At 51.1% G+C, this 27,012-nt stretch overlaps 12 protein-coding genes across 12 annotated transcripts; 6 read left to right on the top strand and 6 right to left on the bottom strand.

The window, feature by feature from the left end:
- BJX68DRAFT_139881 (SDR family NAD(P)-dependent oxidoreductase) lies at positions 1–1,596 on the top strand. The gene is made up of 11 exons (XM_071036444.1): positions 1–74; positions 128–311; positions 396–540; positions 605–691; positions 744–806; positions 865–972; positions 1,025–1,076; positions 1,127–1,215; positions 1,267–1,329; positions 1,389–1,467; positions 1,515–1,596. Exons 2-11 carry the CDS (start codon positions 262–264, stop codon positions 1,538–1,540), a joined length of 762 nt encoding a protein of 253 aa, XP_070903627.1. The 5' UTR covers positions 1–74; positions 128–261; the 3' UTR covers positions 1,541–1,596.
- A 55-nt stretch (positions 1,597–1,651) lies between these two features.
- BJX68DRAFT_252572 (methionyl-tRNA formyltransferase) lies at positions 1,652–3,020 on the bottom strand (the record flags this gene model as incomplete). The annotated part of the gene is made up of 4 exons (XM_071042587.1): positions 1,652–2,393; positions 2,451–2,578; positions 2,634–2,704; positions 2,762–3,020. 4 exons carry the CDS (start codon positions 3,018–3,020, stop codon positions 1,652–1,654), a joined length of 1,200 nt encoding a protein of 399 aa, XP_070903626.1.
- A 183-nt stretch (positions 3,021–3,203) lies between these two features.
- Positions 3,204–5,775, top strand: BJX68DRAFT_262208 (uncharacterized protein; the record flags this gene model as incomplete). The annotated part of the gene is made up of 5 exons (XM_071044387.1): positions 3,204–3,448; positions 3,501–3,594; positions 3,651–4,893; positions 4,950–4,981; positions 5,029–5,775. 5 exons carry the CDS (start codon positions 3,204–3,206, stop codon positions 5,773–5,775), a joined length of 2,361 nt encoding a protein of 786 aa, XP_070903625.1.
- An 877-nt stretch (positions 5,776–6,652) lies between these two features.
- On the bottom strand, positions 6,653–7,504 carry rho1 (Rho family GTPase RHO1; the record flags this gene model as incomplete). The annotated part of the gene is made up of 5 exons (XM_071042586.1): positions 6,653–6,805; positions 6,863–6,997; positions 7,053–7,250; positions 7,336–7,363; positions 7,437–7,504. 5 exons carry the CDS (start codon positions 7,502–7,504, stop codon positions 6,653–6,655), a joined length of 582 nt encoding a protein of 193 aa, XP_070903624.1.
- A 2,401-nt stretch (positions 7,505–9,905) lies between these two features.
- BJX68DRAFT_226970 (mitochondrial 54S ribosomal protein uL24m) lies at positions 9,906–11,819 on the top strand. The gene is made up of 2 exons (XM_071038582.1): positions 9,906–10,445; positions 10,509–11,819. The coding sequence occupies exons 1-2, from the start codon at positions 10,029–10,031 to the stop codon at positions 11,169–11,171; spliced, it is 1,080 nt and encodes a 359-aa protein (XP_070903623.1). The 5' UTR covers positions 9,906–10,028; the 3' UTR covers positions 11,172–11,819.
- On the bottom strand, positions 11,278–13,243 carry BJX68DRAFT_139494 (putative l-fucose permease). The gene is made up of 6 exons (XM_071036441.1): positions 12,967–13,243; positions 12,812–12,912; positions 12,530–12,747; positions 12,132–12,476; positions 11,851–12,081; positions 11,278–11,769 (listed from the first exon to the last, which is right to left on the bottom strand). The coding sequence occupies exons 1-6, from the start codon at positions 13,099–13,101 to the stop codon at positions 11,384–11,386; spliced, it is 1,416 nt and encodes a 471-aa protein (XP_070903622.1). The 5' UTR covers positions 13,102–13,243; the 3' UTR covers positions 11,278–11,383.
- A 49-nt stretch (positions 13,244–13,292) lies between these two features.
- Positions 13,293–14,278, top strand: BJX68DRAFT_139106 (uncharacterized protein). Its single transcript, XM_071036439.1, has one exon. The coding sequence runs from the start codon at positions 13,387–13,389 to the stop codon at positions 13,897–13,899; it is 513 nt and encodes a 170-aa protein (XP_070903621.1). The 5' UTR covers positions 13,293–13,386; the 3' UTR covers positions 13,900–14,278.
- A 53-nt stretch (positions 14,279–14,331) lies between these two features.
- Positions 14,332–17,666, bottom strand: BJX68DRAFT_226969 (endoplasmic reticulum calcium ATPase). The gene is made up of 3 exons (XM_071038581.1): positions 17,315–17,666; positions 17,087–17,244; positions 14,332–17,023 (listed from the first exon to the last, which is right to left on the bottom strand). Exons 1-3 carry the CDS (start codon positions 17,430–17,432, stop codon positions 14,666–14,668), a joined length of 2,634 nt encoding a protein of 877 aa, XP_070903620.1. The 5' UTR covers positions 17,433–17,666; the 3' UTR covers positions 14,332–14,665.
- A 1,285-nt stretch (positions 17,667–18,951) lies between these two features.
- On the top strand, positions 18,952–20,295 carry BJX68DRAFT_262203 (14-3-3 adaptor artA-like protein; the record flags this gene model as incomplete). The annotated part of the gene is made up of 8 exons (XM_071044386.1): positions 18,952–19,005; positions 19,075–19,082; positions 19,149–19,195; positions 19,271–19,290; positions 19,360–19,371; positions 19,466–19,740; positions 19,801–19,888; positions 19,945–20,295. The coding sequence occupies 8 exons, from the start codon at positions 18,952–18,954 to the stop codon at positions 20,293–20,295; spliced, it is 855 nt and encodes a 284-aa protein (XP_070903619.1).
- A 486-nt stretch (positions 20,296–20,781) lies between these two features.
- On the bottom strand, positions 20,782–22,278 carry BJX68DRAFT_139487 (eukaryotic translation initiation factor 3 subunit J). Its single transcript, XM_071036440.1, has 3 exons — positions 22,079–22,278; positions 21,921–21,997; positions 20,782–21,857 (listed from the first exon to the last, which is right to left on the bottom strand). The coding sequence occupies exons 1-3, from the start codon at positions 22,095–22,097 to the stop codon at positions 21,150–21,152; spliced, it is 804 nt and encodes a 267-aa protein (XP_070903618.1). The 5' UTR covers positions 22,098–22,278; the 3' UTR covers positions 20,782–21,149.
- A 381-nt stretch (positions 22,279–22,659) lies between these two features.
- On the bottom strand, positions 22,660–24,215 carry aspf22 (enolase acuN; the record flags this gene model as incomplete). The annotated part of the gene is made up of 5 exons (XM_071048354.1): positions 22,660–23,014; positions 23,070–23,510; positions 23,568–23,907; positions 23,968–24,024; positions 24,092–24,215. 5 exons carry the CDS (start codon positions 24,213–24,215, stop codon positions 22,660–22,662), a joined length of 1,317 nt encoding a protein of 438 aa, XP_070903617.1.
- A 1,139-nt stretch (positions 24,216–25,354) lies between these two features.
- Positions 25,355–26,914, top strand: rpt4 (proteasome regulatory particle base subunit RPT4). Its single transcript, XM_071036438.1, has 4 exons — positions 25,355–25,664; positions 25,721–26,107; positions 26,159–26,615; positions 26,666–26,914. Exons 1-4 carry the CDS (start codon positions 25,448–25,450, stop codon positions 26,784–26,786), a joined length of 1,182 nt encoding a protein of 393 aa, XP_070903616.1. The 5' UTR covers positions 25,355–25,447; the 3' UTR covers positions 26,787–26,914.
- Positions 26,915–27,012: the final 98 nt, after the last annotated feature.

Here is a 27,012-nt window from a genome sequence, read left to right as displayed (position 1 = left end):
GGCCGCTCCGACATATACGTAGCTTGCTCTAATCATTTGAGTTTCATTTATCTACCCAAACAGAAAGCACGTTGGTGAGTTCGCTCGCCGTCCGTGTAACAGCTTACATGTGCTGACCCCAACACAGCTCCAAAAACCACTATTTACTACCCCGCCCTATCCTCTCCCCCCTTCTTCGCAACCATATAGAAAGCCACCCTTTTTAGCAGTGGCTATTGAATATTCGTGCTTGCTTGGATTGTTTGGTTCTTTACCTACATTATGCCATACTCACTGCAGAACCGCAATGTCCTTGTTACTGCAGGATCAAGGTACGCGAACCCAATTCAAATCTCATTAGGCTTGGTGTATTTTGGGGCATGATTGCTAATATCGACCTTTTGCTCGTGCTTTAGAGGACTAGGCGCTCTCGTCGCCCAGAAGTTCGCAGCGGAGGGCTGCAATGTTGCGATCAATTACTTCTCCAGCAAAGAAGCTGCGGAGAAGATAGCCTCCGATATCCAGGCTCAGCACAACGTCAAGGCGATCACGATCCAGGGTGTATGTGTTGTCTTTTATGTGTACGGGTTGTGCCAGTGGCTGATACGATGTTTGTTCGGTGCAGGATGCGAGTGTAAAAAGCGATTGCGAGACCATGGTTCGGACGACGATTGAACAGCTCGGCGGGCTGGATGTACTGGTTTCGAACGCTGTGAGTTGGCTTCAGCCTGAACCTGCGCGAAATATATCTAATTCGTGAGAAGGGCTGGACCAAGATTACTGTCTTTAATGATCTGGATGCCATGGACGATGAGGATTGGGATAAGGTATGTGAAAGGGATTGCCGGAAATCAACATGTTTGCGGAGACTGACTGATGTTGTAGTGCTGGACTGCCAACGTAAAAGGGCACCTGTGGCTCTTCAAAACAGCATTGCCAACATTCAGAGCCAACCCTGACGGTGGTGTTTTCCTCCTTACTTCGTCGGCCGCAGTGAGTAGTCTTCCTGAAGGTAGGTGGGAAAACTGCTGAGCGATTTTTTTAGGCTGTTTCGTCTACAGGGAGTAGTTTGCCATATTCAGTGACAAAGGCTGCAGGTAGGTGTCACTGGTGTAAGGTATGCGTGAAAGTGACTGAGAAAAGGCAGGCTTGCATTTGGTCAAGTGTCTAGCGCAGACTCAGGGAAATAAGGTCCGAATAAATGCGGTTCTTCCAGGTCTTCTTCTGACAGAATGGGTACGTCCTCAAGTCTTTCTGCATGGAAAAGACGAAGCTAAACAAACGCAGGGTCTGCGATTTCCCAAGGAAAAGATCGAGCTTTATAAAGCCAAGGCGCCCCTAAACACTGTGGTATGAAATCCTGCCGTCTCCAGTGAAGGTTAATGCTGATCACTTTCACGCACGACTAGCCCGAGGTCGAGGACACGGCTGATGCATACATCACGTTGGCCAAGAACTCATCGATGACTGGGCAAGCATTCCAAGTCGGTAGGTACTCCTGAATCATCTTACCTGGATCAAAGCTAATCTTGCAGATTCGGGCTTTGCCATGAACTTCTAAGCCCTTCTGTATCGATTTCGTCGTGTATCATGACCTGGTGGACGCGAGGAGTCCCGGCTGAAAATGGTCGTTGGCCGTAGGTAGAAATAGACCGAATTCCTCTTTCATTTTTCAGCAAAGAGGATTGTGGAAGGGGGCAAATGAAGCATCGTGTGAAGAGAAAGTGCGGCTGCCTATCATGCGAGCCTTTAAAGCAGCCCTGAGAGCAGGTGCATTTTGCTGCGCTTCCACTTTCATTTGATGGACTTTGATCAGCGTTCCGTCTCGTGTATAAACATATACCCCCTGCCCAGAATCGTGCCTGACTGTATGCTCGCCATCTACGAACGGTAGCCCCGGAACCAAGGCAAATGCCTCGCTTCCCTTAAGCGGTTTTGCCTCTTCAAATTTAGTGAAGATGACTCTTCGTTGTTGGAATATTGGGTTGGGGCCAGAGCTGTCGCTGACAACGAGGGACTTGCTCCACAGCGGTCCCAGTACCCTATGCCGTCTGCTAATGTCCGTGTAGGTCCAATTGGCCCAGTCAATGTGCCTATCTTCCGTTCTTATCTTAGCCGCATGGGTAAGGTTATGTTTCTCGTCAGGCGAATGCCAGCCTGCGTCCTCAACAGGGGGGACAAAAGACCCTTTCTGTATGCTTTCAACCAGCATCTCAGCGCCCTTCGGGGCAACGAGGTCTAGGAGCTGTGGAACAGTACACGAATCGGGGTTTGGTATCTCAAATCCTGGAGGAGGTGTTTGCGCAACGATTGCCCCGTGGTCGAAGTGTTGAAGATGCAGCGTCTGAAGGGTGACTCCAGTGGTGGTTTTGCCAGCTAGAAGAGTATAATGGAGGGGTGCAGGGCCACGGAAGCTATGAAACCCGTACGTGAGCTTGGAAAATTCGCTCAGATATACTGCATAGACATACTTTGGAAGTATCGAGGGATGGACATTGAGACCACCATATTTGGCGCCATTGAGAATTCGCGGAGGCACAAACAGACCGAACGAGACGGCAATTATGAGGTTGATGGGCCCGTCTGGGAAAACTGGGGGCTGAAACAGTGAATATGGATTGATGTGAATGATCAGGCAAAGTTAGTGTTCCTACCTTCCAGCCTGTAAAGGTGTCGATCTCGTGTATTTGTAGTGACAATTCAGTTGCGACAGCTTTGATCGGGACTGGTAAACGACGACATCAGATGCGGCAGCTCGTATGGACCTCCTCGTGCTAATCACCTTCGCGTATTTGCTTCAAGCCTCTTCCTACCCTTTTGGCAGGTCTGCAAACGACATCAATCGATGCGATGCGGTCAGGGCGCTTCACATGCTCGGCGTGAAGAGCTCTCAGCGAAGCTATGCTTAGCTGGTCGGATCCGCAAAACAGTATTCGGAGGGGGTCGTAGGCCTTTGTGGACAGGGATCTGGTTGTAAATGAGGGGAATAAACGAGTCTGTCGCAACGAGCAGAGCAGCCCAGGGCCTCTTGGAAGAAACATCGCGTTTGCACTCCTCATACAACTCCCTGGACTAGTGGTGAAGCTACCGATCCCCGATGGACAATCTAACCCACCACGTGATGTCACCACGTACCGTCCCTCAAGCCGAATCGCGGGGATCAGCGTCAACCTAAACAACATCTTGCTGCGACATTGTGAGCTGGACTCGCCTACTACGATGCCATGCCGGAGGGCGACTCTTCTTCGGTAATCCCCGCGCAGCTTTCGTTCCTCGCTATCTACAATCCACAGCTGGGAACCACGGACGAGACGATCCGAGAGCAGGTGGTTTTCTACACCTCAAGGCCCGATCTCTCACGACGACAAGATAGTTTAACTGCTACGAATGAGGGCCAGGAAGATAATGGGATCTGGAATGAAAGGTTGCGCCAGATAGGCCTGGCGCAGGGCATGGTGAGCTTTGCGAGGTGGGAACTGCGCTACTCGCCAATATAAGAGGGCGAATGCTAAGGTATATAGGAATTTCTCAGAGGGGAAGGCCGTTGATTACATAGAGACGGAAAGGTCGCAGATTGTTCTGCATGAGTTAGAGAGGGATTGGTGGATTCTAGCAGTATGCATCCCACCCCTTGGGGCGACTATCTGAAACGGCTGCTGAGAGATTTATAGTCTGTCGACCTGACCCGGCTGCCGGTTGGCTCTAACAATGGATCCTCCTCGCAGAAGGAGTCTAAAGAGCCTGTATTTAACTACTCCTCGCGGGAGTTGACTCCCCCGCAGCTGCTCATCCAACAGCTCCGTCGAGCGCATTCAATATTCCTCCTACACCATTCGCCGAGTCTTGATGCCCTATACAAGAGTGCTGGCAGGTCCACACTCTGTACCTTTCTCGAGAATTTCTGGCTCAAGTTTGCGTGGAACTGGGACGTTCTCCTTTTCGGAAATCCTGCTGTCGAAATCTATAATGGAGTAAAGCTCTCTGCAGGAGGAGAGCTCGGGGTTGGGGTAGGCGAAGAAGAGTGGGGTTCCGGAGAACGGGAGGTGCTTGAAGACTTTGTTTCGAGAACAGATGGACTTGTGGATTTGGTCGTATCTCGGTTTGGTGATCCATATGAATCCACGCACGATTCTCAAACGACAAGCGAACCAGAAGGCGCCGCCGAGGACCGATGGCTTGGCTCTGATGCTTATCCACGACCTTCAGATGGAGTCGTATTCTCAGGTGTGGGAGCAATTGAGCGACAGTCTCTTGTATCCATATCCCAGTGGGTAGAATGGATATATCGATATGGCCCAGATGCGTATGGTGTCGGCGAGGACCCAACATCCCCACGGCGTTGGAAACGAAGGGCGCGGCAGCGTGGTAGGACGACTAAAAAGACTAATAAAGAACCATCTGCTCCTTCCGATACCTCCCAAAGTGCTGTTCCTGATCGCCCATTTTCCCCAGGTATCCCGCGACCACTTGTTACAGGAACACCGTCACCTCCGCCTCCTCCAGATGGCCCCGAAAGGAAATCAAAAGAGCACACCAACGATGAGAGCTACCAGGGCCTAGGTGATAAGGCTAGTGAGTGGATGGCGACGGGGACAGAGACATTCGTGAAGTATCTTACTCTCGGTTATGGCTCGTCCTGGGGTTTCTCTTCCGGGTCGTCTAGCCCACGCCCTCAAGTTGAGCCGCCGAAGGGTGGAGATGGCTCAAATGATATAGGCAGCGAAGCCCCAATGGCAAACAATCAACCGCGATATCGCAACCGTGGCAGGTACATTATTGGATTACAAGACAACATGACAAGTCCGGATATTATCCTGGAAGAAACCGACCCAACAGACTCTGCGAGATCAAACGAGAAAATAGCCAAGCGGACTATACATGTCCATTTGGCGACTCTTCAGCAAGAATCCACAGGTAAGCTCATATGCAGGGCAGTATGGATCCTCATGGCTGATTTCTATGACTTCTAGCCTCTGTTCAGCTCCAGATTGTAGTATACGTAGTAAGTTCTCACCCCCTCCTCAAAACACCCATAACTAACGACGACAGCACCGACCATTCATATACACCTTCCTCTTCGACACATCGACACCCGGTCTCTTAGACCCCTCCCTCTACCATCGCATCCATCATCAACTTGGCCCTCTGCAAAAGCCTCTAAGCATATCCACCTCCCCATCAACAGCAGCATCCCGCATCTCTCACACCCCAGAATCCATCCCCAAACCGCAGCAGCAAAACCAACCCATTTACGACCTCGTCTACGAGCCACACAACCTCACGATCCGCTCCTCTATCCCAAACATCCCAGACCTCATCTCCCAAATCCAACCTCAACGCTCCCAGGTCCAAGACCCCTCAGCCCTCTCCCGAGTCGAAGCAATAAGCATCCACCACCGCCTCCTCACGACCTACATCGAAACACGCTCCCGCCCCCTCGAACTTGAACGAACTTGCAAAACCAGCCGCGGGTGGTGGATCGTCTGGGTCCGCGTTTCGTATCCGCCTTCTCAAGCCAATCCAGATCTCGAATCCAACCTCAAACAGAAACATCAGGAAGCCTTCATCATTCGACAAGCAAGCGATCACGCCGCTTCTTCTGCTTTGGGCCACGCCCGTAACACAAGTAGTATTGGCGGCGGCAGTGGCGCGCGCTTCTTTAGGGACCTTGGCGGCGCGTCGTCGCCGGGGTCATTACAGAGTTTGCGGATGGATACGGGGCCCGGTAAGCTGGTCGAGGGGTTGGGTCTAGATGCGCGGAGGTATATTGAGAGTTTGCTTAGTTTGAATAGATAGATGGTATCTGATTTTACATGTTTGGTGGGTGTCTGCATATGCATGATTGTATCTAGGTATGCTCAACCACAATGGATTAGATAGACCCTACTAAAGAGCTATAAGCATCAGTGTAACACTACATATAGGCATAAGCTCTGTACAAATAATGCTGAAGACAGGTGATTAAATTGATACGATTTCCTGTGCACTGATTGGCATCCTTTATGAACTCTGCGAGGCTGTCTGTGGGCTTCAAGGCACTAGAGTCAAGACTGGCTGGAGACTAGAGCATTAGAAGAACCCGAGAACAGGAGACAAATTCCATGCATTCTCTTTAACCAAAAGAAGTAAGAAAAGAAACAACAATAGAGGGAATTGGAGTTTGCCGAACGGGAGAGGAATTTCTACCAGATCACGAAATTCCAACTTGCTTGATCACTCCCTCCAGGCTTGTTCGCTGGGAGTCTATGCGAGATGCCATCCCCAGTTGCCCAGATGCCGGTCTACACACCTTTGTCAAGTAATGTAGACCAGATCCTCTGTCAGGAGACCTCTCGCCATACAGAATCGAGCCGCCCCGAGGGGGCTATGGAGAACGGGTAAAGAGAAAATGAAAAACCCACAAGGTTATGACAACGCCTCCCTAGAAGAAAACTCTGCAAAACAAGAAAGTCGACCAACAGCATAGCCAGATAATCCCATGATGCTCATGCGCCCGACTGGATATTAACCATCGCATCGTGCGGATCTTGGCACACTCACGCAAGCACCAACGGAAATCCCTCGCCCCTTGTAAGATAAGAAAACATGAACAGTCAAATATTCGAGACGCTTATCCGTTCGTATAATCTCCGCGTAAAAAGACCTGCTGCGAAGGTGGGGGGAATAGACTAGTTTACAGAATGCGGCACTTCTTCTTGCTCTTGTGGGTCTTGGTCAGGAGGGCAGCGCGGGTGGCAGCCTCGAAGACCTCGCGAACACCCTCGTTGGTTCGCGCAGAGCACTCGAGGTACTTGTAGGCACCGATCTTCTTGCGAACTTCCTCACCCTGGAAAAGTGTTAGCGTCCCAAGTTTGTATTAGTGCCTCGGCAAGGTAGAACATACCTGCTCGGGGGCAACGGGCTTTTGAGAGGTCTTGGTGAGCTCCTCGATTGTCTTGGGGTCATGACGGAGATCCTTCTTGCATCCGACGAGGATGATAGGGAGACCTTGGCAGAAGTGAAGAACTTCAGAGATCCACTGCACGTTGGATTAGCTGCGCCCGACGCAAAATTTGGTGTTAAAAGAGCCTCACCTTCTCCTGAACGTTGTCGAGCGAGTCCGGTGAGTCCACAGCGAAGCAAATCAGGATGACATGGGAGTCGGGGTAGGAGAGAGGGCGGAGACGGTCGTAATCTTCCTGACCAGCCGTATCCCAAAGAGCAAGCTCAACGTGCTTGCCATCAACCTCAACATCGGCAACGTAGTTCTCAAAGACGGTGGGAACGTAGACCTAAGAGGGTTGATGTTAGATCAGGAACGGATCACGCAAGTCAATAGCCGGATTCGATGGCGGACGGGTGACGACGGGAGCTAACCTCAGGGAAAGTGCCCTTGGAGAACACACTGCAAGATAAAATAGTTAGTTGATGGACAGTTTTAGGCCTTGCTTCGAGAGGGCGAAGGAGAAAGAACTTACATCAACAGACAAGTCTTACCGCAGGCACCATCGCCAACGATGACAAGCTTGCGGCGGATCTCAGCCATCTTGAAAGCAAGAAAATTAGCTGACTGAAAAAGAAGAAATAAATCGACTTGTCGACGATGGTTATGATGATAGAGTCGGCAGTGGTAAAAGGTGATGAGGCTCGTGAGGTGTGGATGGATGGATGGTGGATGATTGTTGACGGTTGAGAAAGGGACAAGTCAGACGTCCGAGGGAAAAGGGTTAGACGTACGGTGCAAGAAGCAGGCGCAACGGCGCGGATTAAGATAGGGAGTTGGTAGAGAGAAGATTTGACGAAGAAAGATGGAAGAAAACTGGAAATCAGTCAAAGAAAAGTCCCAGGGGAACGAGGATGACGAGGACAGAGGATGCTTGATAAATGGGAGAGTGAGAGTGAGGAGGAGGAGTGGACACTGGGAAGAGGCGGTTAGTGGTGTCCCTAAGCAGCGCTGGGTAAGGTGTGGACGACCGACCACAGTTTATCGGCACTCAATTTGTTTGACCCCTTATCGAGTTTAGCAGCTCTTCCAAGGTTGACTAAGTAACCTGAAAAAAAAAAAAGAAAGAAAATTATTACTCGAATATTGTCTTTCTAGACTCCGAAACGGCACTGTTACGTGGCGCAGCAGCTATGTGGCTGTGTTCCTCTTAAATGATGAAATCTCCCCCAGCAACCGAATTACTTCAAGGTTCTGATTCACAGAAAATCGTTCGCGATGAAGGATAACCTCATCCTTCGTGTCTTCAAACGTCTCCCTCTCCTGAAATAAGTTAATTCAGCGTCTCGTTCCCCTTTTTCCTGTTGCCTGGTGCCTAGGCGACAAGCCACTGTGGCGTAGTCATTCCGTCCATACCAGCCTTTCTCAGCGCTCTTTGTAAAATGAGACAGCTCAGGTTTCAGATATGTGGACGATGCTATCCTCTCTCTTTGTGATTAGAGCTTCCCCAGATATCATGAAAGCCTCTCGAGCCTGGCATCAGGGATTCTGTCGAGCTTGAGACCACCCCAGAAGAGCGTTTGAGCTCAACCTGGCTGGTCGCTTGAGCTTCTTCGTAGCCCAGCCGGACGAGCATTTTATAGGCGCAGCCAGCATAACCCGAACTCAACAACGGCAGACAATTCTGTTTTCGCCCACTCATTAAAACCGAACCATGCATGTTGATTTGGCTTTAAATGCTCCTACCAGGACGTCGATGCCATGGCCAAGTCTTGCTCTCCATCGTGCCAATGGCAGAAGCTTAAAAGATCTCAGTGCGCCCCATGTTTTGGGGCAGCTTCCGGAAACCTCTCGCTTGAACTTTGATATGTGCCATAGGCTGCGCCCTCCCTTATGGCTTTGAACTTGTCAGCCCCGCCGACTGCGCTGTTTGGCTCGCAGCCAATTATCCATGTAGAACCTCGCCGGCGCCGTTCGCTGTATGACAGATGTCCCCAACAGATTCATGGAGTGAAGTCGAATCTGCATTTCACCTTCCTCTGATACGTTTCTGACCAGTTCTGACCAGAAGCCGATTTCGAGCTGACAGAAACTCACTTCCATTTTTCCTAGGCCATTCGAGCTGCTGAACCATATTCCCTCCCACAAGAAGCCTTGTCGTTTCCGACGAGGCGTTAGGCGTTCTTAAGCTCCAAGGCATTCCTGTAATCCCAATCCATGCAGAGCAGAGATAATCTCTTGGGAAAATTACGTGGCGGTGCAAGTATCTATACCCCTATCTCTCATGGACAAAAATACGTGCTTTTGAGGAATAGTGTACGTACTCCGTACTGGGGTCTGGAACCGCAAATATAGAAACAAACTAAGACCCCATAAATCCACACTATCAGACAGGAGTACCTTTACATGGCCTTGCAAACGTCACCTCCATACTGCTGACTTTCTCTTACCTTTTCTTTCGGACAACGGAATCCAGCTTCAGCTTCAGGCATTCCATGGTCGAACACGTGTTGTCGACAAACAGTCATTTCTATCCGATAATACGACACAGCTCGCTGCGAGGCTGCAAGGCTCCCAAGGAGGAACCGTCAGATCCAGCCTGGAGTGCAGCAAGCCAGCAGAGGAGCTTACGCAGTATCTGGCGCTATTTGACTGACTTGGCCCTTCCATTACGGTGGGTCACTGCACGGATCTCTGGGACACAGGATGAGGAGCTGTTCTTAGAGGAGGTGCGGATTTTGTGTACAACGGTATCAGTATCCTGAGAGGTCTTTAAAAGAAACTCATGATGGTAGCTTTTTCTGTACAGAGTATGTTTTGTTGTATGTTTTATGGCACGACGTAGTTCCCTAGAGACACACTACACTACTAAAATTCGTAGAAGAAGTGGAATGGACCAGCGCTGTCGACTCACGATAAACTGATTCTCTCTCCCAGCAACTTTAGAGGCTCTGAGCTTAGGCAGTTGTTGACATGACCTAGTTCTGGTCTCCGAACCTCCGCCGACGAGCACACACGTGACCTCCCAGTCCGCAATTTTCCCTCGCGAATATCCCCAAACCACGAGCATCAACTGACGCAGCACACCCAACCACACACGCCATTGCCGGGCCTCGTCTGCTTCAAAATGCAGAAAGTCATTCGCCGGACCGCGCTCGCCCGCAATCAGGCTAAGCGAAAGGCGATTCTCGCAAACAAGCAGGCTCGACGCGAAGACCTCAAGGACAGCCTGCGCCAACGGTTCGCCTTTAACCGGATCGAAATTGACAATGTCCGCGCTGAACGTCTACGGCGCCGCGAGGATTGGATGCGGGGACCGCTTGCGCCGCAGCGGGATGCAGGGCTTGCTGGGCAGAGTTTCGGGGCGCTGAATCCCTATGCGATGAAGCCGCCGGCCATTCCAAAGCATCTACGGAGGAAGTTTATCAATCTTGCTCCAGGGGATCGTGTTTGTATCATGAAGGGCAGGGATAAGGGGCAGATCAATGAGATTGTTCGGGTTGATCCCGAGAATGAGACTGTTACCGTCAAGGATCTCAATATGGTATGTTACTCTCCTTTCGTGCCGACCACCTTCACAGCGAGGATATTAATGATATGACTACAGTCCGATGTTCACTTCCCCGAGTGGCTCAGCGAGCAATACGGCAACACGTCCTCCTTCCAAACCATCCCCCTCCCCATCCCCATCGACGACGTCCGTCTCGTTGTCGCCCTCGACGACCCAGTAACAGGTCAAACCCGCGACGTCCTAGTTGAGCACGTAACTGCCGGTGCACCCTACCTCGAGCGGGAACACGGCCTCGACATCCCCAAACACACCCGCTACATCGCCGGCGAGAACATTGAGATCCCCTGGCCGCGGCCAGACCCGGCAAACCTCAAAGACGAGCCCTTGGACACCCTCCGTATGGAAGTCGAGACACCAACCTGGGTGCCCTCGCTGCGAAACGCACCCTTCCCTTCTAGCGTTCTTGACGAGTTGAGAAACAAATACTCCAAATACCGTACACGACACGACCCCGAATACGTGGCGAAGAAGCACGTCGAGGATTTGAAGAAAGAGTACATACAAAAGAGCTACATGACGCCAAAGGAGCAACTCAGGGCCCAACACCTTGAGAGGGAGAAGATTCTTAATTCACAGAGGAAGAACGGAACGCTAAAGGCACATCTTAGCCCCGCGACAGACGCGTTTATCGAGAGGTACATGAAGGAGCATACGCCAGCGCCGATTTTGCAGAAGTTGACGGCGCAACCTTCTTCTTGATCCGAGCACCTCTTACCTCTTTTCTGCCTCCTTCTTGCGCGTTACTTTTATCCGCATCCTCGGTGTATCTATTCCCGCTACTGTATCATAGAGAATGAATGTATAAGATGGAAAGTTCTGGGCTATACACCTTTCAAGCATCACTCATCGAGGTCGAGTGCAGCCACTTGGGCATACCCTAGGTCTAAACTTATATAATTGCACGGCTATCCCTACCGAATATGCATAGCCTCGACCTTCTCAACCTCACCCAGCGCCTCGACGTCCTTCGGCCCATCACCATCACCCCCACTCCTGAGCCCAATTTCGCTCTCCGCAACCTTATCAACCGTATCCCGATACGACGGCACAAAATTCACCGCAACCGCATACGTCCACGCGACAACCATGAACATCGTCGGGACGATAAACGCGAACCCCGTATCGTTGCGCTGGTCAGCGACGTGCGCTAGAATGGGCGGGACTGCAGCGCCGCCGCTGACGCCGCCAACGATGAAGCCCGACCCGCGCTTGTAGTGGCGGCCGAGGCCGCGGATGCCGAGAGCGACGATTGTTGGGAAGCAGACGGATTCGAAGAAGAGGGTAAGGAAGAGCATTGCTAACATAAGGCTTAGTTGGGTCTGAGGACGGAGAAGAAGGGGCGATGGGTTCTAGAAACGTAGGGCTAAGGATTAAATACCTATTCCGGATTCGTTGCGCTGCGTCGTGGCGGCAGCACAAAAGGCTACTACGCATGAGAGGTAGACGAGGAAGACCCAGCGCGGTCTGATATACTTCATCAGGAAGGCACCGAGGAAACGACCGACAGTAAAGGCGGCTTGGGCTCCGGCGAGATACTTGGAGGCTGTAGAGTTCTTTGTGCCAGGCCATGTTTCGGTAGCGTAATTGATGAAGAACGATGCAATGGCAACTACCTCGATATCAGTAATTGATCGGTTCTCAGCGTCGAAAGAGGGTTACCTTGAGCACCCGTGTAGGTGAACTGCGCAAGTGTGGCATGGAATAGCTTATAGTGTTTCCAGAACGGTTTCTCCTGTTCGTCAACGTGAGTGGCCGCGACTTGGAATGCCATGTCTTCGTCCGTGACTTCAGGAATCGTCGAAAAGAAGAATACCACGGCCAGACAAAAGACAAAGATACCGATGGCAAGGTATACCCATTGAACGCGCTTAAGCGAGTCGACATCGTCCTCAGTCTCCGTAAAGAAAACATACGAGGCTAGAGCAGGTGCAACGACTGTGCCAATTCCGTTGAACGCTTGAGCCAGGTTAATTCGGATCTCAGCGTACTTTGGCGGGCCGCAAACTAAATGTCTGTTTAGCTGGCATTGCAGGCGTCTGGAGGATACCCGGTCTTACCAGCAAGATATGGATTGGCGGCTGTTTCGAGAGACCCCAGACCGGAGCCAATGACAAATGTAGCAGCGCAAAAGCCTCCGAATGAGCGGTTCAAACCAGCAGGCCACATGCAGAGTGCGCCGATACCGTAAAGGACTAGTCCAAAGATGAAAACGGTTTTGTATCCATAGTGACGAAGTAACCAGTTCGCGTAGCCCAGGGAGGCAAGTGGGTAGGCGCTGCAATCAGATATCAGCGCGATGCGCTCTAAGCATCGTCTAAAAAGCCCAAGACAGCACGCACCCGAAGTAAGCAGCCTGTAGACCGGATGAACGTGTCTTTGTAATATGGAGGGTGATTTGGAAATGCTTGTTTAGAGTATCAAGCAAGCCGTAGGCAAAGCCCTATAGTGCATGAGCAACGCGCATTGAATATGCTCTCATGGGCTTGTTCCATACCCAGAGAAAAAAAAGTATGGTGACAAGTATAAGGGGCCATAGACTTTGCCGCAGGGTGAGGTTCGCAGCAGAGGTAGTCTTGCTATTGTCGACCCTTAACCCAGAGCCGGTTTTTAGAAACGCTCCTAGGCCCATTCTTGATGTGAGGGAGTGGAAGGTAGGCTCAAGAGGTTGCTGCACAGGCCAAATCCGAGAGACGAAGAATTGGGGAAAAGAGCGGCGCACGGGGTAAGATGGCAGCTCGTCCAGGGCCCTTATGTAGCTGTGGATTCACCCTGTCCAACGTCACGAGAGCTAATGAAGATGGGTTGGCAGTATGCTCCATGTGAGCGCATGTCCAGGGTCACCAATCAAGCCCATGTAAATCACTGCTGCAATACACTGTTCTCCTCACTTACCCCATCCTGAAATTGCTCCTCAATGATCTGGGGAAACGCTAACGACGATAAGTGGTGGAAGTACTTGCTGGTTCCCCAGACTGCCGTCCAATCTGATTCTGGGGAAGATCGCCGGCTAAAAGCGAGGAATATCGCACGATCACACCCTGGCTGGCCCAAGCATGGGATGGCTCGGCTTGACTGCCTGAAAGGTCTTACTCAAGACATTCCCTGCAGCGTTCAAAATATCCCGATAAGTCAGGGTAACGGGGGTTCGCAAAGTGGCTGGAAACAAAGATTCCGAGACTCGCATCGTTCCTGTTCAGAACTTTGGGTGGTCTTGCCAGGGGCTTATCTTCCCCACATTCCAAGCGACGTCAAAGCTCGAGAAATAGAACAGGTCGCGTTATCGGGAATAGTTGTCCAATGGCCGCTCTCGTGTCGCGATGAACCCCGTTCATCGGGTAAATCCATTTCAGGGTCGGCAAGGGTCGATAGAGGAATCGTAGGGTGGATTATGGATAGAAATGGGGGAGCTCCAAGCTCGTGTGCATAGAAGTGGATCTGAGGTAAGTAGAAAGGCCTGCCACCCAGAGGAAAGGCCCATGAGGAGCGCGAGGTGGCTTCCAATGAACCATCAGCAACCGGCTCATACCGCAGATTAGAGATATAAAATCTTCAGTATATTCGTCTACCATCATACATGCATGCATAACGTGTCCAAAGTAAAGAAAGACCAACAATGCGAGGGTCAATGTCTATATCTATCACAAAGACGCCCGTCGACGTATGAATCATCACCTCATTAGCCAACCTCTATGCTTTCTTAGGCTTCGATGCGGCTCCATTTGATTGCTCGGCAGGAGCGACAACGGTAATGTTATACAAGCGACGCTCCACCACCTTGAGAAGCTCGTCAATGACACTACCATGGTGAGTTAGCCTACCGAACAGGAGAAGGAAAGGAAGTGAGCAGGATAATGCTTACATGACAGGGGCACTGATGGCCAAGACCGCTTTCCACTCGATCCAGTTCAACGGAATAATGGCGAATAGCCCTTGCAAGAAGGGGATATATAGGATCGCAAAGTGGAGTGCCATAGAGAGGATAATGGCGTAAACGAGCATCATATTGTTCCAAAGACCAAAAGTAAAGAGTGATTCGCTAGACGAGAGAGCATTCATTGCGTTGAACATCTCTATCACGACAAGGATCGAGAGCGAAACTGTCGACGCAGACCGCGACATTTCGTTTGTAAACATTTCGCAGCCAATTTCAGGGAAGTCGGCAGAACATTTATGGAAGTGAGACTATAGCTTTGTCAGCATCTGTAGAGGAAGAATAATCCCGGAATCGAACTTACCAATTGCCAGAAGGAAATCTGAGGGCCTTCTGGGTTGTAAAGGAACCACCAGACGTAACCAAAGACAGTTGCCGCACCGACATAAGTACCAATGACCATGTACCTGAAGAGGAGCCAGCCGCCAACAAGAGGCTCATCGCGCTTTCTTGGGCGTCGGCGCATCACATCATGGTCAGGAGGGTTAAAGGAAAGAGCAGTGGCAGGCAGACCATCCGTGACCAGGTTGACCCACAGAAGCTGCACAGGGACCAGGGCCTCAGGCATACCGAAGGCGGCGGTCAAGAAGATTGACACAACCTCTCCAATGTTGGACGAGATAAGGTACCGAATGAATTGCTGAGTGTTGCTGTAGATCGACCGTCCTTCTTCAACGGCAACGGTGATGGTGGCAAAGTTATCATCGGCAAGGACCATATCGGCAGCAAGCTTGGCAACATCAGTACCGGTGCCCATGGCGACGCCAATATCGGACTTCTTCAGAGCAGGCGCGTCATTGACACCATCACCAGTCATTGCAACGACGTGACCAAGAGACTGGAGAAGATCCACGAGCTTGGATTTGTGAGAAGGTTCGGTTCGCGAAAAGAGAGAGGCCGTTTTCACAGCCTCAAGCTGCTCACTGTGGGTAAGGCTATCGAACTCCCTCCCAGTGAAACTCTTGCCCTGGACATTCTCCTCTTTTCCAAAGACACCAATTTGACGACAGATCGATTCGGCAGTATTCTTGCTGTCACCGGTAATGACAATGACTCGGATTCCAGCCTCCCGACACTTCTTGATAGAGTCAGAGACTTCTACGCGAGGGGGGTCAAGCATCGCGACAAGGCCAATCAGAGTCATGTTCCGTTCGAGCTGTGCGTATTCTTCAGACGTTTTGGCCTTCTTGACAAGGGGATTGGCGGCCACATCATCCACAGTGGCCAATGCAATCACACGAAGACCACGATTTCCGTATTCCACGATTTCAGTAGACAGGAGATCAGAGTGAGTCTTGGTAAGGGGAACACGCGGGCCATTCGCTCCAAGAAGAACGTACGAGCACCGTTCGAGAATAGACTCCGGTGCACCCTTGACCAGAAGTCGTTGATCCTTTCCAGTGCCAACAAGAACGGACATACTTTTCCGGTCACGCGAAAACTCGTAAGTTGCCTTCAAAGGCAGGCGAGCCTCATAGTGACCACTCGAGAGATGGAGTTTTTGCGAGGCAGGCAGGTTGACGAGTTTGCTGTTAATAGCAGCATCCTCAGTACCAATCTTCTCAACCAGAACGCGCAGAGCTCCTTCCGTAGGTTCGCCAATGCACGAGAAGGCACCGGTCTTCTCGTCACACGCGATCTTTGCACCGTTGCAGAGAGCCATGACTTCGGTCATTTGTAGGATTGTAGAAGAAGAGGCGGCCAAGTTTGTAACGACCTTGCCGTTGGATAAGAGTTTGCCTTCCGGCGCAAAAGTTGTGCCCTCAACGTCAATAACATCCACATCAGCACCAGATTGGCTCAAATAAACTAGCTTTTCAACGCTCATCTGGTTGGTTGTCAAGGTTCCCGTTTTGTCAGAGCAGATCACACTGCAGCTCCCCAGCGTCTCAACAGAAGGCAGAGAGCGAACCACAGCATTCTTTTGTGCCATCTTTCGGGTTCCGAGAGCCAGACAAGTGGTAATGACAACGGCCAACCCTTCCGGAATGGCAGCGACTCCAAGAGACACGGCAATCTTAAGGTAGTAGATAGCGCCCTTGGCCCAGCCGCCATGGGACGGGTCATTAAAGTGTTCGATGTTGATAATCCAAACCAGGATACAAATGACAGTGATAACCTTGGCGAGCATGTCACCAAAGTCATTCAGTTTCTGCTTCAAGGGGGTGGGCTCTGATATTTGCGAGGTTATGCTCTCGTGGATGTCGCCGATAGCGGTCGACGAGCCAGTCAAGACAACGATAGCTGTGGCATTTCCGTTGACGACGGTGGTACCTGAGAACAGAATGTTGGTTTGATCTTGCTTGACAGCCTGCTTATCGTTGACCGAACGAGCGTCTTTCGACACACTTTCGCTCTCGCCAGTAAGGATAGCCTGGTCCACCCGGAAGCTGTTGCTATGGATAGCAATGAGCCTGCAGTCAGCGGGCACACGGTCTCCAACGGCAACATGAACAATGTCTCCAGGAACCAGATCCTCAGCCTTGACGCGCTGGACGGTCCCATCCCGAACCACCGTAGCTTCATTTGCAGAGTATTCTTGTAGCGCCGCAATTGCCTTTTCCGCACTGCTTTCCTGGGTCACGCCAACGATCGCATTGAGGATTAGAATGGTTAAAATCTGTAGGCGCGCAAAAATCGGTTAGAACATTGTAGATAGCCTCGAATAGTCCAGACAACATACCACAGCAGGGTCAACGAAGGCAGTCCAGTCGTCGCTCTCTTCAAAAAGGGCAAGGACAAAAGAGATTGCTGCAGAGCCCAGAAGGATAAGAACGAGTTGATCTTTGAATTGCTCGAGTACAAGCTCCCATAGAGGGGTCGGGGGTTCTTCCGCCAAAGCTAAAAGCCGAGAAGTAACAAATTAGTTTTTGTCAACCAAGTCTTCTCGATCTCAAATAGAGCGACGCACCATTTGGACCGTATTTCTTTCTTGAACTTGAAACCTGAGCACTAGACAAACCAGATCGCTCAGAGACGCCAAAGTACTTCAGCACCTCCTCCGGCGATTGAAGGAAAGAACGCTCCATGGCCGACTATAGAGACCGGATAGTTGACCAGAACCGGGAGCAACACAAACCAAAGGAGCGGAGAGGGTGTGAGAGGAGAGAAAAGTTGGTTCAGAAAGATCAGGACAAGAAGGCCAGGACAGGTGGCCAAACGGAGCGATACCTTAATAAGTGAGCGGAGGCCGGGAAGCTTGGAGACACCCAGTCGGGAAAGATCTAGAAGAGAATACGGACCCTTGGCAAGGGAGGCAAACTCAAGATAGTAGTATAAGACGAGATGCGGCCAAAGAAACTGACTTCTTCATCCGGCCACTTTCTGTCTCCGAAGTACACTTAAATCGAAAGACTTCAAGGGCCTTTTCCCCGCCAGCGCGAGAGGGATACGTAAATCTGCGCTCTCCAAGTCTGGTTGATGATAAGCTGGATCTGGGACGGAGCCAGGTACTCAACGTGTTCTTTTCGACTCTAGCGGAAAACTGCCGGTACAGAAAACGACAGGGCTGAACAGTATTATACCCCAGTTTGATCCCTGCTTTCGCCTTCTGCCGCGCGGTTTTTGCTGCTGCGTCCATATAGGGGTTTAGGATACAAGACCACTCTAGAGTTTGATACGATTTTTGACCATCCCTTTCAAACTATTACTTTGATCATCATATACCTAAAGGCCATATAAGAGTATGAGGTGTGACCATGTTACTATGCCGTCAGAATCTGCGGATGGAAATGTTGATGCCTTGTATCAGATCCACAACGAAGCCGAACTAAAGTGGCTCGCAGTTGATTCAAGGGCCAGTCAGGACTCTTGGGCGAAAGCCCAAAGAGCTTGTGGGCAGTGATGGGTCAAATTATCCCTGCTTAAGCGCGTCAAGACTCGACGGGTCGACGCAGAAACAGAGCCAGAGCTGCACGACAGGACCAAAGTCAGGTCTGAGTGACGAGTGTACACCGGTTAGGCAGCGTGTAGCGCTTCGAAGGCGTGGCGTACGAGGTATTATTGTTTTGCGGTCAACTATTCTTGCATTGCCCTCGGGTCTCTGGGGGTCTGGGGTGTCTGGTCGTCCGAGTGAGTCGTGGCTTGACGAACAAGAAACTTGCTGTGGAGTGCTTCGAGCAATATCAGGTGATCGCGTCATGTGATAGCAGTGGCTTGAATTACTAGCCCGATTCAGCGGAGTCGAGTGATTTCAATGAGATTGGCTGTCCTCTCTGCCTCAGGCAGAAGCCCCCTCAGATAGGCATGCAAACACCACAAACACAAACAACTGGGCTTAGCGAGAGGTCGTCACTCACCGTTGTTCCATCACTTCCTGGTTGCTGTGAGGATCGCATCTGCCAAAACCTCTCGTCATTCCCCCCCAAACTTTACCTTCCTCGTGCTTCTGGCTTCTCAGTTCCCCATCGAACGTTTCTTCTACCCCAACTGTGCCATCTCAATCTACCCGCTCCCATATCCCTCCCGATCTCAATCCAATCGTTTACTATGACTTCTGAGGTATGTTATTCTCAGCCCAACCCCTCCATCTGGTGTTATCAGTCCAGTATGGGGGTGCATGATCTTGTCGCTCTTCGTGTCCCTGCCTATCTCCTTCTTATTGTACTCTGTCCCAAAACCGTCTTTTTATTGAGTTTATGCCTCTAACTAATAGTCTTCAACTTTCTACAGCGTGAGAAGTAAGGGTCTAGACTTTCTGGGTGCCCCAGATAAGAACCGAACTAACACCCCTCCTCCTTCTTCAGCAAGACGTTCCTCGCCCGCCTCTGCGAGCAGGCCGAGCGTTACGATGGTAAGATATCCCGCGCTTCTTTATGAAATGATGGTGTTTTTCTTTCGAGTACTAACGGGTGACTTCCGAGTACAGAGATGGTCACGTACATGAAGGTGAGTCGCTAGCCGCCCACTCATGATCGACCGGCATATCCATGAACATTACCACTGACAGTCATACAGGAAGTCGCCAACGTATGCATATCCCCCGTCTAGTGCCCACGAAGCATCACGAAGCATCTGTTCCTACGTACCCCTATCGCGTGCCCACTAACTGACACCATCTCAGATCGGAGGCGAGCTTTCCGTTGACGAGCGTAACCTACTATCCGTCGCCTACAAGAATGTCGTTGGTACTCGCCGTGCCTCGTGGCGTATCATCTCCTCCATCGAGCAGAAGGAGGAATCCAAGGGTTCCGATCAGCACGTTACCATCATCCGCGATTACCGTCAGAAGATCGAGACCGAGCTGGAGAAGGTTTGCCAGGATGTCCTTGACGTGCTGGACCAGTCTCTCATCCCCAAGGCCGAGACTGGAGAGTCCAAGGTCTTTTACTTCAAGATGTGCGTTGCTTTTCATCATCCAAGATGATGTCAAAGACCCAGCGACTGATTCAAGAATAGGAAGGGTGATTACCACCGTTACCTTGCTGAATTCGCCTCTGGAAACAAGCGCAAGGTTGCTGCTACTGCCGCCCACGAGGCTTACAAGGTACGGGTTTATTCTATCGTTGAATCAAACGTCAATTTTCTAATTCTTTGGCGAAGAACGCAACCGATGTTGCTCAGACCGAGCTCACTCCTACTCACCCCATTCGCCTGGGACTCGCCCTGAACTTCTCCGTTTTCTACTACGAGATCCTGAACTCTCCCGACCGTGCTTGCCATCTCGCCAAGCAGGCGTTCGACGATGCTATTGCGGAGCTTGACTCTCTTTCTGAAGAGAGCTACCGCGACAGCACTCTGATCATGCAATTGCTGCGTGACAACCTTACCTTGTGGACCTCATCCGACGGCAACGAGCCCGAGAATGTGTCTGCTCCCAAGGAGGACAAGCCTGAAGAGGAGGCCGTTGCTCCCGAGGAGAAGCCTGAGGAACCCAAGGCTGCTGAGTCGTAAAGGCGGTGATTATCGATTTTCTTCTTTGTTGTATCAAAAACCGCGTTATGTGCTCGGCGTGCCTCCCTGGACGTGCGATTGCTCCCCCTTGCAAGTGTTTAACGAAGGTCTCTTTTAGCTGCGTGACGGGGTTTGGACCGGCACTTTCCACCTGTTCGGGATTATCTGGGTCGGCCGGCGGAGTTTGACATTCGGAGAGCGAAAGGAAAGGGGTTGAGTGGAAGTTATCTATCTCTCTTTTATTCTCTCTTTTTATTCCCACCCCAGCAAGATACAATGTGTTAGTCCACGTTTTCTCAGTTTTCGCCTTCGACCTTCACCCCCTTACCCCTTTCCCTCTTGCTTCCCCTACAACCACAAGCTACAGGCTTGACATATCTGAATCCAAGTAGTTGATTATCGTGTTCGGGTGTAGGTGCGATACCCAACTGCCTTGCCGCCAGTATTCGGGTCGGTAGCAAGTTGATAGACTCGAATTCAGCGTCTTTACTTTTACATAGGCCGGGTAATGTGATCACACGAACAACCAATGTTGTAGACAACTCTTGAACCGCTATCGAACCTTACCTGGAGGAGGAACACGTCCAGTGGTTTTTATTTGGATACTTTTGGGGTCTACCAATTTGGCAACTTTGTCTGCCACCTGGATCATAAACAGCCTGCCGTGTATAGTTGCCATTCTATTGATTATGGGATACACTTAAGTGCGTCCATAAAGAAGTATGTTCGTAAGCCTGGATATACAGGAGATGGAAGGAAGAGAAGACAAATGTCGATCTATGGTCTGCGTATGACTTTAAACTGAGGCGAGGAAATAATGGTAAAGAAAATGAAGGGAACGAAGGGAACGGAAATCACATGAAATCATCATCATCCAAGCCATCGTCGTCATAAGAGGCGGTTTCAATCTTGTTATCCCTCGAGGCAACAAGCGAGACCTTTGTCTTAGCCGCCTTGGTCTTCTTGCTACCCTTATCGGCGGCCCTCTCCTCCTTCATCTTCTCGTTGCTCAACGTCGTCAATGCACTGGCCACCTTCTTGATATCACCACTGGGCAGCTCCTTCGCAAGCTGCTTCGCAAACTCCGGCAACCAGAGCGCATACTGCGGCTTCTTGCTCTGCGCACTCAGCAGCGGCGCAAGGGTACTCGTCAACTTCGCAAACTGGTCCTTGGTCGTTGGCTTGAACAGCGCCATCGCAGAGAGGTCGACTGCTTGCGTCGGGTCGCCGGAAGCATCGTGCACAACAATCGTCTTGTTCTTGCCCCGGTTGCGGTTCAGGTCGATATCCCCAAAGAGGTCCTCCGCGTGCTTGAGGTCGGAGTCCTTCTCCGTGCGGCGGAGACGGGCGCGCTTGTCGGCCTCGTCTTCCGACTCTTCGTCCGAGTCATCGGACTCCTCAGCGGCTTTCCGGCGTGCCTCTTTGTGTTCTGCTACCCGTTGGCCCCTGCTCTTCTTGTTTGCAGCGGCTTCAGCCTCGGCTTTGGCCTTTGCTTCGGCGGCCTTGGCGGCCTTCTCGCGCTCTACTTCGCTGTCTTCCGCGGCGTCCCAGGAGTCGAGAACCTATTGCAAGCATGCTGTGTTAGAGCGACCCTACAAGAGAAAACAAAAAGGGTGAGTAAATACATCGTCCTCTTCTTCATCATCAAATCGGCGACGAGCAGCAACAGGGGGAGGGGAGACGCTCTCCTCCTCTTCTTCGTCTGTAGCACAAAATGCAGAATTAGTACTCCTCCGCTCGCGGGGCAAATGTGGTGAGAAAGTGAACAATAATTTGAACTTACCCCACTTAGATGGCGCCATGGTGGCAGGATGTCAAGATGGAGGAGATAGGGTAGCGATGGCTCTGAAATCCGCTGGGATAGTAAAGAAGGAGTATCCAAGAGGGGATATGTCGTGGCAGGAAGACGATCGCCGGGGTTTCTCAGAGTGGGCAAAAGTCCTTTTCTTTTGCCTGCGAAACGCCTTGATCAATGAACCTGGTGGGGCATGTGAGCGGTCACGTGAATCATAACCGTTGGTGCCCGATCTTTCAGGACCAGGGTCTCCTCGATCACAAGTTCTGAGGTAGAACAATGATGCGGCTGATATTGTTCTACAATAATGCTAATGGCTACGGTGAAGAATGTTTTGAAAACTTTTCATTAAGCCACTATATCATGTAACTGGCTGGTAGATTCGTCATCATAAAATTTCCCCTTCCCTTCCTGGCCACCTCTCGCAGCCGGAATAGACAGCCGCCCAGGTTAAAATGAGGTGCAAGCATAGCCAATTCGGGGGTCCCAACACAATCGCTCTCCAAAATGCACGTAGGCCTAATTGGAGTTATTGGCAGGTGTCAACTTCATACAGTCCATGGCTGCATTTACAGGTTGACCGCGTTGCGAAACTTCTCGCCAGCGTAGACGGCGTTCTCACCGAGCTCCTCCTCGATACGGAGGATTTGGTTGAGCTTGGCCAGACGCTCAGACCGGGCGGGAGCACCAGTCTTGATCTGTCCAGAGCGGAGACCGACGGAGATGTCGGCAATGGTGACGTCCTCAGTCTCACCGGAACGGTGGGAGACCATGACACCCCAGCCGTCGGCGTAGGAGTCCTTGGCAGCCTGGATGGACTCGGTCAGAGTACCGATCTGGTTGACCTTGAGCAGGAGAGCGTTGCAGGACTTGAGCTCAATGGCCTTCTTGATACGGAGGGGGTTGGTGACAGTCAGGTCATCACTATTCGAGAATCGTTAGAGCTTCTCATAGAATCAAAAGGCGAGCGAGTACATACCCAACAATCTGGAAGTCGGAGGTCTTGTAGAAGTAGCTCCAGGCCTCCCAGTCATCCTCAGCGAAGGGGTCCTCGATACTGACAATGGGGTACTTGGCGGCGAGGGACTTGTAGAGGTCGGCGAGTTGCTCGTAGGTGAGCCACTTGGAGGGGTCGCTATCGGGGTTCTTGAAGTCAAGGTCGTACTTCTTCTCCTCGGTCTTGTAGAACTCGCTGGAGGCAACATCCATGGCGATCTTAATCTTGCCAGTGTATCCGGCCTGCTCAATGGCCTCAGTGATGAGGTCAAGAGCCTCCTCGGCGGTCTGAATATCGGGGGCAACACCACCCTCGTCACCGACGTTACCAGCGGACTGGCCGTACTTCTTCTTAGCAAGAGCCTTGAGCTTGTGGTAGACCTCAGCACCCTGGCGGAGACCCTCAGAGAAGGAGGAAGCAGTGCTTATCACAGTCAGCATAACTAGAACGAACTGTGACGTTTGTGGACGAAATACTCACTCGGGAACGATCATGAATTCCTGGAATGCCAGACGACCACCAGCGTGGGAACCTCCGTTCAGGACGTTCTGGAAGGGAACGGGGAGGACGTAGGGCTTCTTGGTACCAGCCAAGTCGGAGATGTGAGCGTAGAGAGGGACACCCTTCTCGGCGGCACCGGCCTTAGCAATGGCAAGAGAGACACCGAGGATGGCGTTGGCACCGAGCTTAGACTTGTTGGGGGTTCCATCAAGCTTGTTGAGGAACTCATCAACCTTGGACTGCTCCTTCACATCGAGGTTCTCCTTGATGACGGCGGGGGCAATGACTTCGTTGACGTTCTTGACGGCGGTCAGAACACCTATCCCAGAAGACACGGTCAGTGTTGATTAAAGATTGAGATTATGCTTGTACGACGTACCCTTTCCGAGCCACTTGGACTTGTCACCATCGCGGAGCTCGTGAGCCTCGTGCTGGCCTAAGACTGAGAGTCAGCATTACGTACTCTTTTCAAAAGCGATATGATTGCGGCCAAAGCAACGCACCGGTGGAAGCGCCAGAGGGAACAATGGCACGGTGAAGACCGGTCTCGGTGACGACGTCAACCTCGACAGTGGGGTTACCACGAGAGTCGTAGACGGAGCGGGCGTGGATCTTGGAGATAGGCATTGTGATGAACTGTATGTATGGAGTCAGAGAAAGAGAGGAAAAATTCAAAAGCAGGAATCGTCAACAAATATAACAAAAGGCGGAAGGCAAACAGTTGCTGGGAGCGGCTTAGCAGGCGGGGGGAGGCTGTTCACCGATGGCCCAAAAAGAGTGACGGCGAGCAGGTGAGAGATGGAGTCGTCCGGTCAATGATTGACCAGTCGAGACCACATGGGCTCACTTTACTCAGAAACGTGCTTTTGTGAGGGATCATACCAGTAACGCAATATCGAGATGAAGTGGCGGTGATGATGACAATACTTTTACTTCGAGGGTGAGGAGGGGTGAAGCTCAGATGGTGGGATGGTGGGGTAAAAAGTACTGGAAGAAGAACTATAAAAGAGATGGAACTTACCAGGCTTTGGGGATGGAGGGATAAGCAAAGCAACAACAATGATCGGAACTACTAAGGGATGACAATTGGGCTGGAAGCAGCTGGTTCTTGTATTCAAGGAAGGGGAAAGCTCAAGGTCTCGTCCTCCGAATCTTTCCAACGTGATGGTGGGGCAGCGGTTGTCTGTTTGGTGGCTCAGGAGGCTTCATTGACACTCTACAGCGAGATCTCCCGTGTACCCTCGGGGTAAGGCGGGTGATGGGATGCTTATGACAGTCAATCTAAACCATTCATCTTGAAACAGAGCTGAGGTTATCGTGGCTCCATCTTCGAGAGCATAAGTAGCTTAATACCATATGAGACTACGGAGTCTGCCCACTGTGCTTCAAATGATGGCAACTATGGCGTCTGGACATCTCATACTTGGAGCCAAGGTGAGTCTTTGCAGTTGAAACAGCCGTAATCATGCCTCACAATCCTCATTCATAGTAATGTCGTTCAATGGCCTCATGGGCCATGGCAATTCGGCAACTTCATTGCGTAATAGGAGGACGAAAGCGAAGATGGAGTACTGTAACACTGAGGACAGACACCTTGTTGCCTGAGCCGCTTCCGGATATTAGATACTCCGGTGGCTTGTGGCCTTAAGAAATAGGCAAAAGCCTTGGTCATGTGATAGTGCCTTGGCGGTGGCTCCGTGAGCTTGCGAGAGCTCTCAAGCTGTCCGATACCCTCTAGCAAGTCCCTCCGTTGTCATCATTCATTTTCGCCGCCGCTAATCATACTTCTTTTGTCACGCCCAACAGCTTGCTGATTCCCGATACTCGATAACCCGGACCGTCGATTTCTCTCATCCACCATGAACGGTGCCTCGGACCCCGAGAGGGAGCAGGCGTTGGAGGATTACAAGCGGAGCCTACTGGATCTCCGGGAATGGGAGGCCAAGCTCAAGACACTTCGCATGGGCATCAAGGACCTGCAGAGGGAGTTTGATATCTCAGAAGAAAACATCAAGGCTCTGCAAAGCGTCGGCCAGATTATCGGAGAGGTGCTGAAGCAGCTCGATGAGGAAAGATGTACAGTAACCTGCGAAAGAATCCGTAAACTTATACAGCAGCTAACCTGCGAAAAGTCATTGTCAAGGCTTCGTCAGGGCCCAGATACGTTGTCGGTTGCCGCTCGAAAGTCGACAAGTTGAAGTTGAAGCAAGGCACACGTGTTGCTCTTGATATGACGACTCTCACGATCATGAGGATGCTGCCGAGAGAAGTCGATCCTTTGGTGTACAACATGTCTTTGGAGGATCCCGGACAGATCAACTTTGCTGGTATTGGTGGTTTGAATGATCAGATCCGTGAGCTACGTGAAGTGATTGAGCTGCCGCTGAAGAACCCCGAGCTCTTCCAGCGGGTGGGTATTAAGCCACCCAAGGGTGTCTTGCTCTATGGGCCTCCTGGCACAGGAAAGACACTTTTAGCGCGTGCGGTGGCAAGTTCTATGGAGACCAACTTCTTGAAAGGTATACTGCCCTGAGTAACCGCAGATTTCATAGTCCGCTGACGAAACCAAGTTGTCTCCTCTGCTATCGTCGATAAGTACATTGGTGAATCCGCCCGATTAATCCGAGAGATGTTTGGCTACGCAAAGGAGCACGAGCCCTGTATCATCTTCATGGACGAAATCGATGCCATCGGTGGGCGACGCTTTTCCGAGGGTACCTCCGCAGACCGTGAAATTCAGCGAACCTTGATGGAGCTTCTCAACCAGCTGGATGGTTTCGATTATTTGGGAAAGACAAAGATTATTATGGCTACGAATCGACCTGATACACTCGACCCTGCCTTGCTGCGTGCTGGTCGTCTGGACCGAAAGATTGAGATCCCCTTGCCCAATGAGGTCGGTCGCCTTGAGATTTTGAAAATTCACACCAGCACCGTACAGCTAGAAGGTGATATCGATTTCGAGAGTGTTGTGAAGATGAGCGATGGCCTCAATGGTGCTGATCTCCGTAACGTTGTCACAGAAGCGTATGCCACTGCTCCCTTTAGTTCCTGATACGTTGCTAACCTTTAATTAGTGGTCTGTTTGCCATCAAAGACTACCGGGACGCGGTTAACCAGGATGATTTCAACAGAGCTGTCCGCAAGGTTGCAGAGGCTAAGAAGCTGGAGGGCAAGCTCGAATACCAGAAACTGTAGACTTGTTTCGCGCGGATAGCATTGTCATTCACGGATCGCTATTGCAAAATTAGCCATGCTCTGAAACATACATAATTCTACTCATACAACATAAAGCGCCCCTTTTGAATATGGGCACTAAATCTAGGATTAGTAAACTGCCTCCTCGGTGTAGTGACTCGGACTTTGGAACAGCTTCAAGGCTGCATAGTTGATGCCAAGACGGTTGCTCTGCGAGGGAAGCGGC

Source organism: Aspergillus pseudodeflectus, assembly GCF_044049435.1.
Source record: "Aspergillus pseudodeflectus strain CBS 756.74 chromosome Unknown BJX68scaffold_4, whole genome shotgun sequence".
NCBI lineage: Eukaryota > Fungi > Ascomycota > Eurotiomycetes > Eurotiales > Aspergillaceae > Aspergillus > Aspergillus pseudodeflectus.
This window is presented reverse-complemented; position numbering and strand designations above follow the sequence as displayed.

Excerpts from the sequence above, each read along its gene's own strand:
- BJX68DRAFT_139881 (XM_071036444.1), top strand. The coding sequence starts at position 262 with ATGCCATACTCACTGCAGAACCGCAATGTCCTTGTTACTGCAGGATCA. Across the intron at positions 312-395 it reads CTTGTTACTGCAGGATCAAG|AGGACTAGGCGCTCTCGTCG; the intron begins GTACGCGAACCC and ends CTCGTGCTTTAG. Across the intron at positions 807-864 it reads ACGATGAGGATTGGGATAAG|TGCTGGACTGCCAACGTAAA; the intron begins GTATGTGAAAGG and ends CTGATGTTGTAG.
- BJX68DRAFT_139106 (XM_071036439.1), top strand. The coding sequence starts at position 13,387 with ATGATCTGGGGAAACGCTAACGACGATAAGTGGTGGAAGTACTTGCTG.
- rpt4 (XM_071036438.1), top strand. The coding sequence starts at position 25,448 with ATGAACGGTGCCTCGGACCCCGAGAGGGAGCAGGCGTTGGAGGATTAC. Across the intron at positions 25,665-25,720 it reads GCAGCTCGATGAGGAAAGAT|TCATTGTCAAGGCTTCGTCA; the intron begins GTACAGTAACCT and ends ACCTGCGAAAAG. Across the intron at positions 26,108-26,158 it reads GGAGACCAACTTCTTGAAAG|TTGTCTCCTCTGCTATCGTC; the intron begins GTATACTGCCCT and ends GACGAAACCAAG.
- BJX68DRAFT_226969 (XM_071038581.1), bottom strand. The coding sequence starts at position 17,432 with ATGGAGCGTTCTTTCCTTCAATCGCCGGAGGAGGTGCTGAAGTACTTT. Across the intron at positions 17,245-17,314 it reads AAAGAAATACGGTCCAAATG|CTTTGGCGGAAGAACCCCCG; the intron begins GTGCGTCGCTCT and ends CTCGGCTTTTAG. Across the intron at positions 17,024-17,086 it reads CCTTCGTTGACCCTGCTGTG|ATTTTAACCATTCTAATCCT; the intron begins GTATGTTGTCTG and ends GCGCGCCTACAG.
- BJX68DRAFT_139487 (XM_071036440.1), bottom strand. Across the intron at positions 21,858-21,920 it reads ATGATGAAGAAGAGGACGAT|GTTCTCGACTCCTGGGACGC; the intron begins GTATTTACTCAC and ends TGCTTGCAATAG.
- BJX68DRAFT_139494 (XM_071036441.1), bottom strand. The coding sequence starts at position 13,101 with ATGGGCCTAGGAGCGTTTCTAAAAACCGGCTCTGGGTTAAGGGTCGAC. Across the intron at positions 12,913-12,966 it reads CCATACTTTTTTTTCTCTGG|GGCTTTGCCTACGGCTTGCT; the intron begins GTATGGAACAAG and ends CATGCACTATAG. Across the intron at positions 11,770-11,850 it reads GCGCAACGAATCCGGAATAG|CAATGCTCTTCCTTACCCTC; the intron begins GTATTTAATCCT and ends GCCTTATGTTAG.
- BJX68DRAFT_226970 (XM_071038582.1), top strand. The coding sequence starts at position 10,029 with ATGCAGAAAGTCATTCGCCGGACCGCGCTCGCCCGCAATCAGGCTAAG. Across the intron at positions 10,446-10,508 it reads CCGTCAAGGATCTCAATATG|TCCGATGTTCACTTCCCCGA; the intron begins GTATGTTACTCT and ends ATATGACTACAG.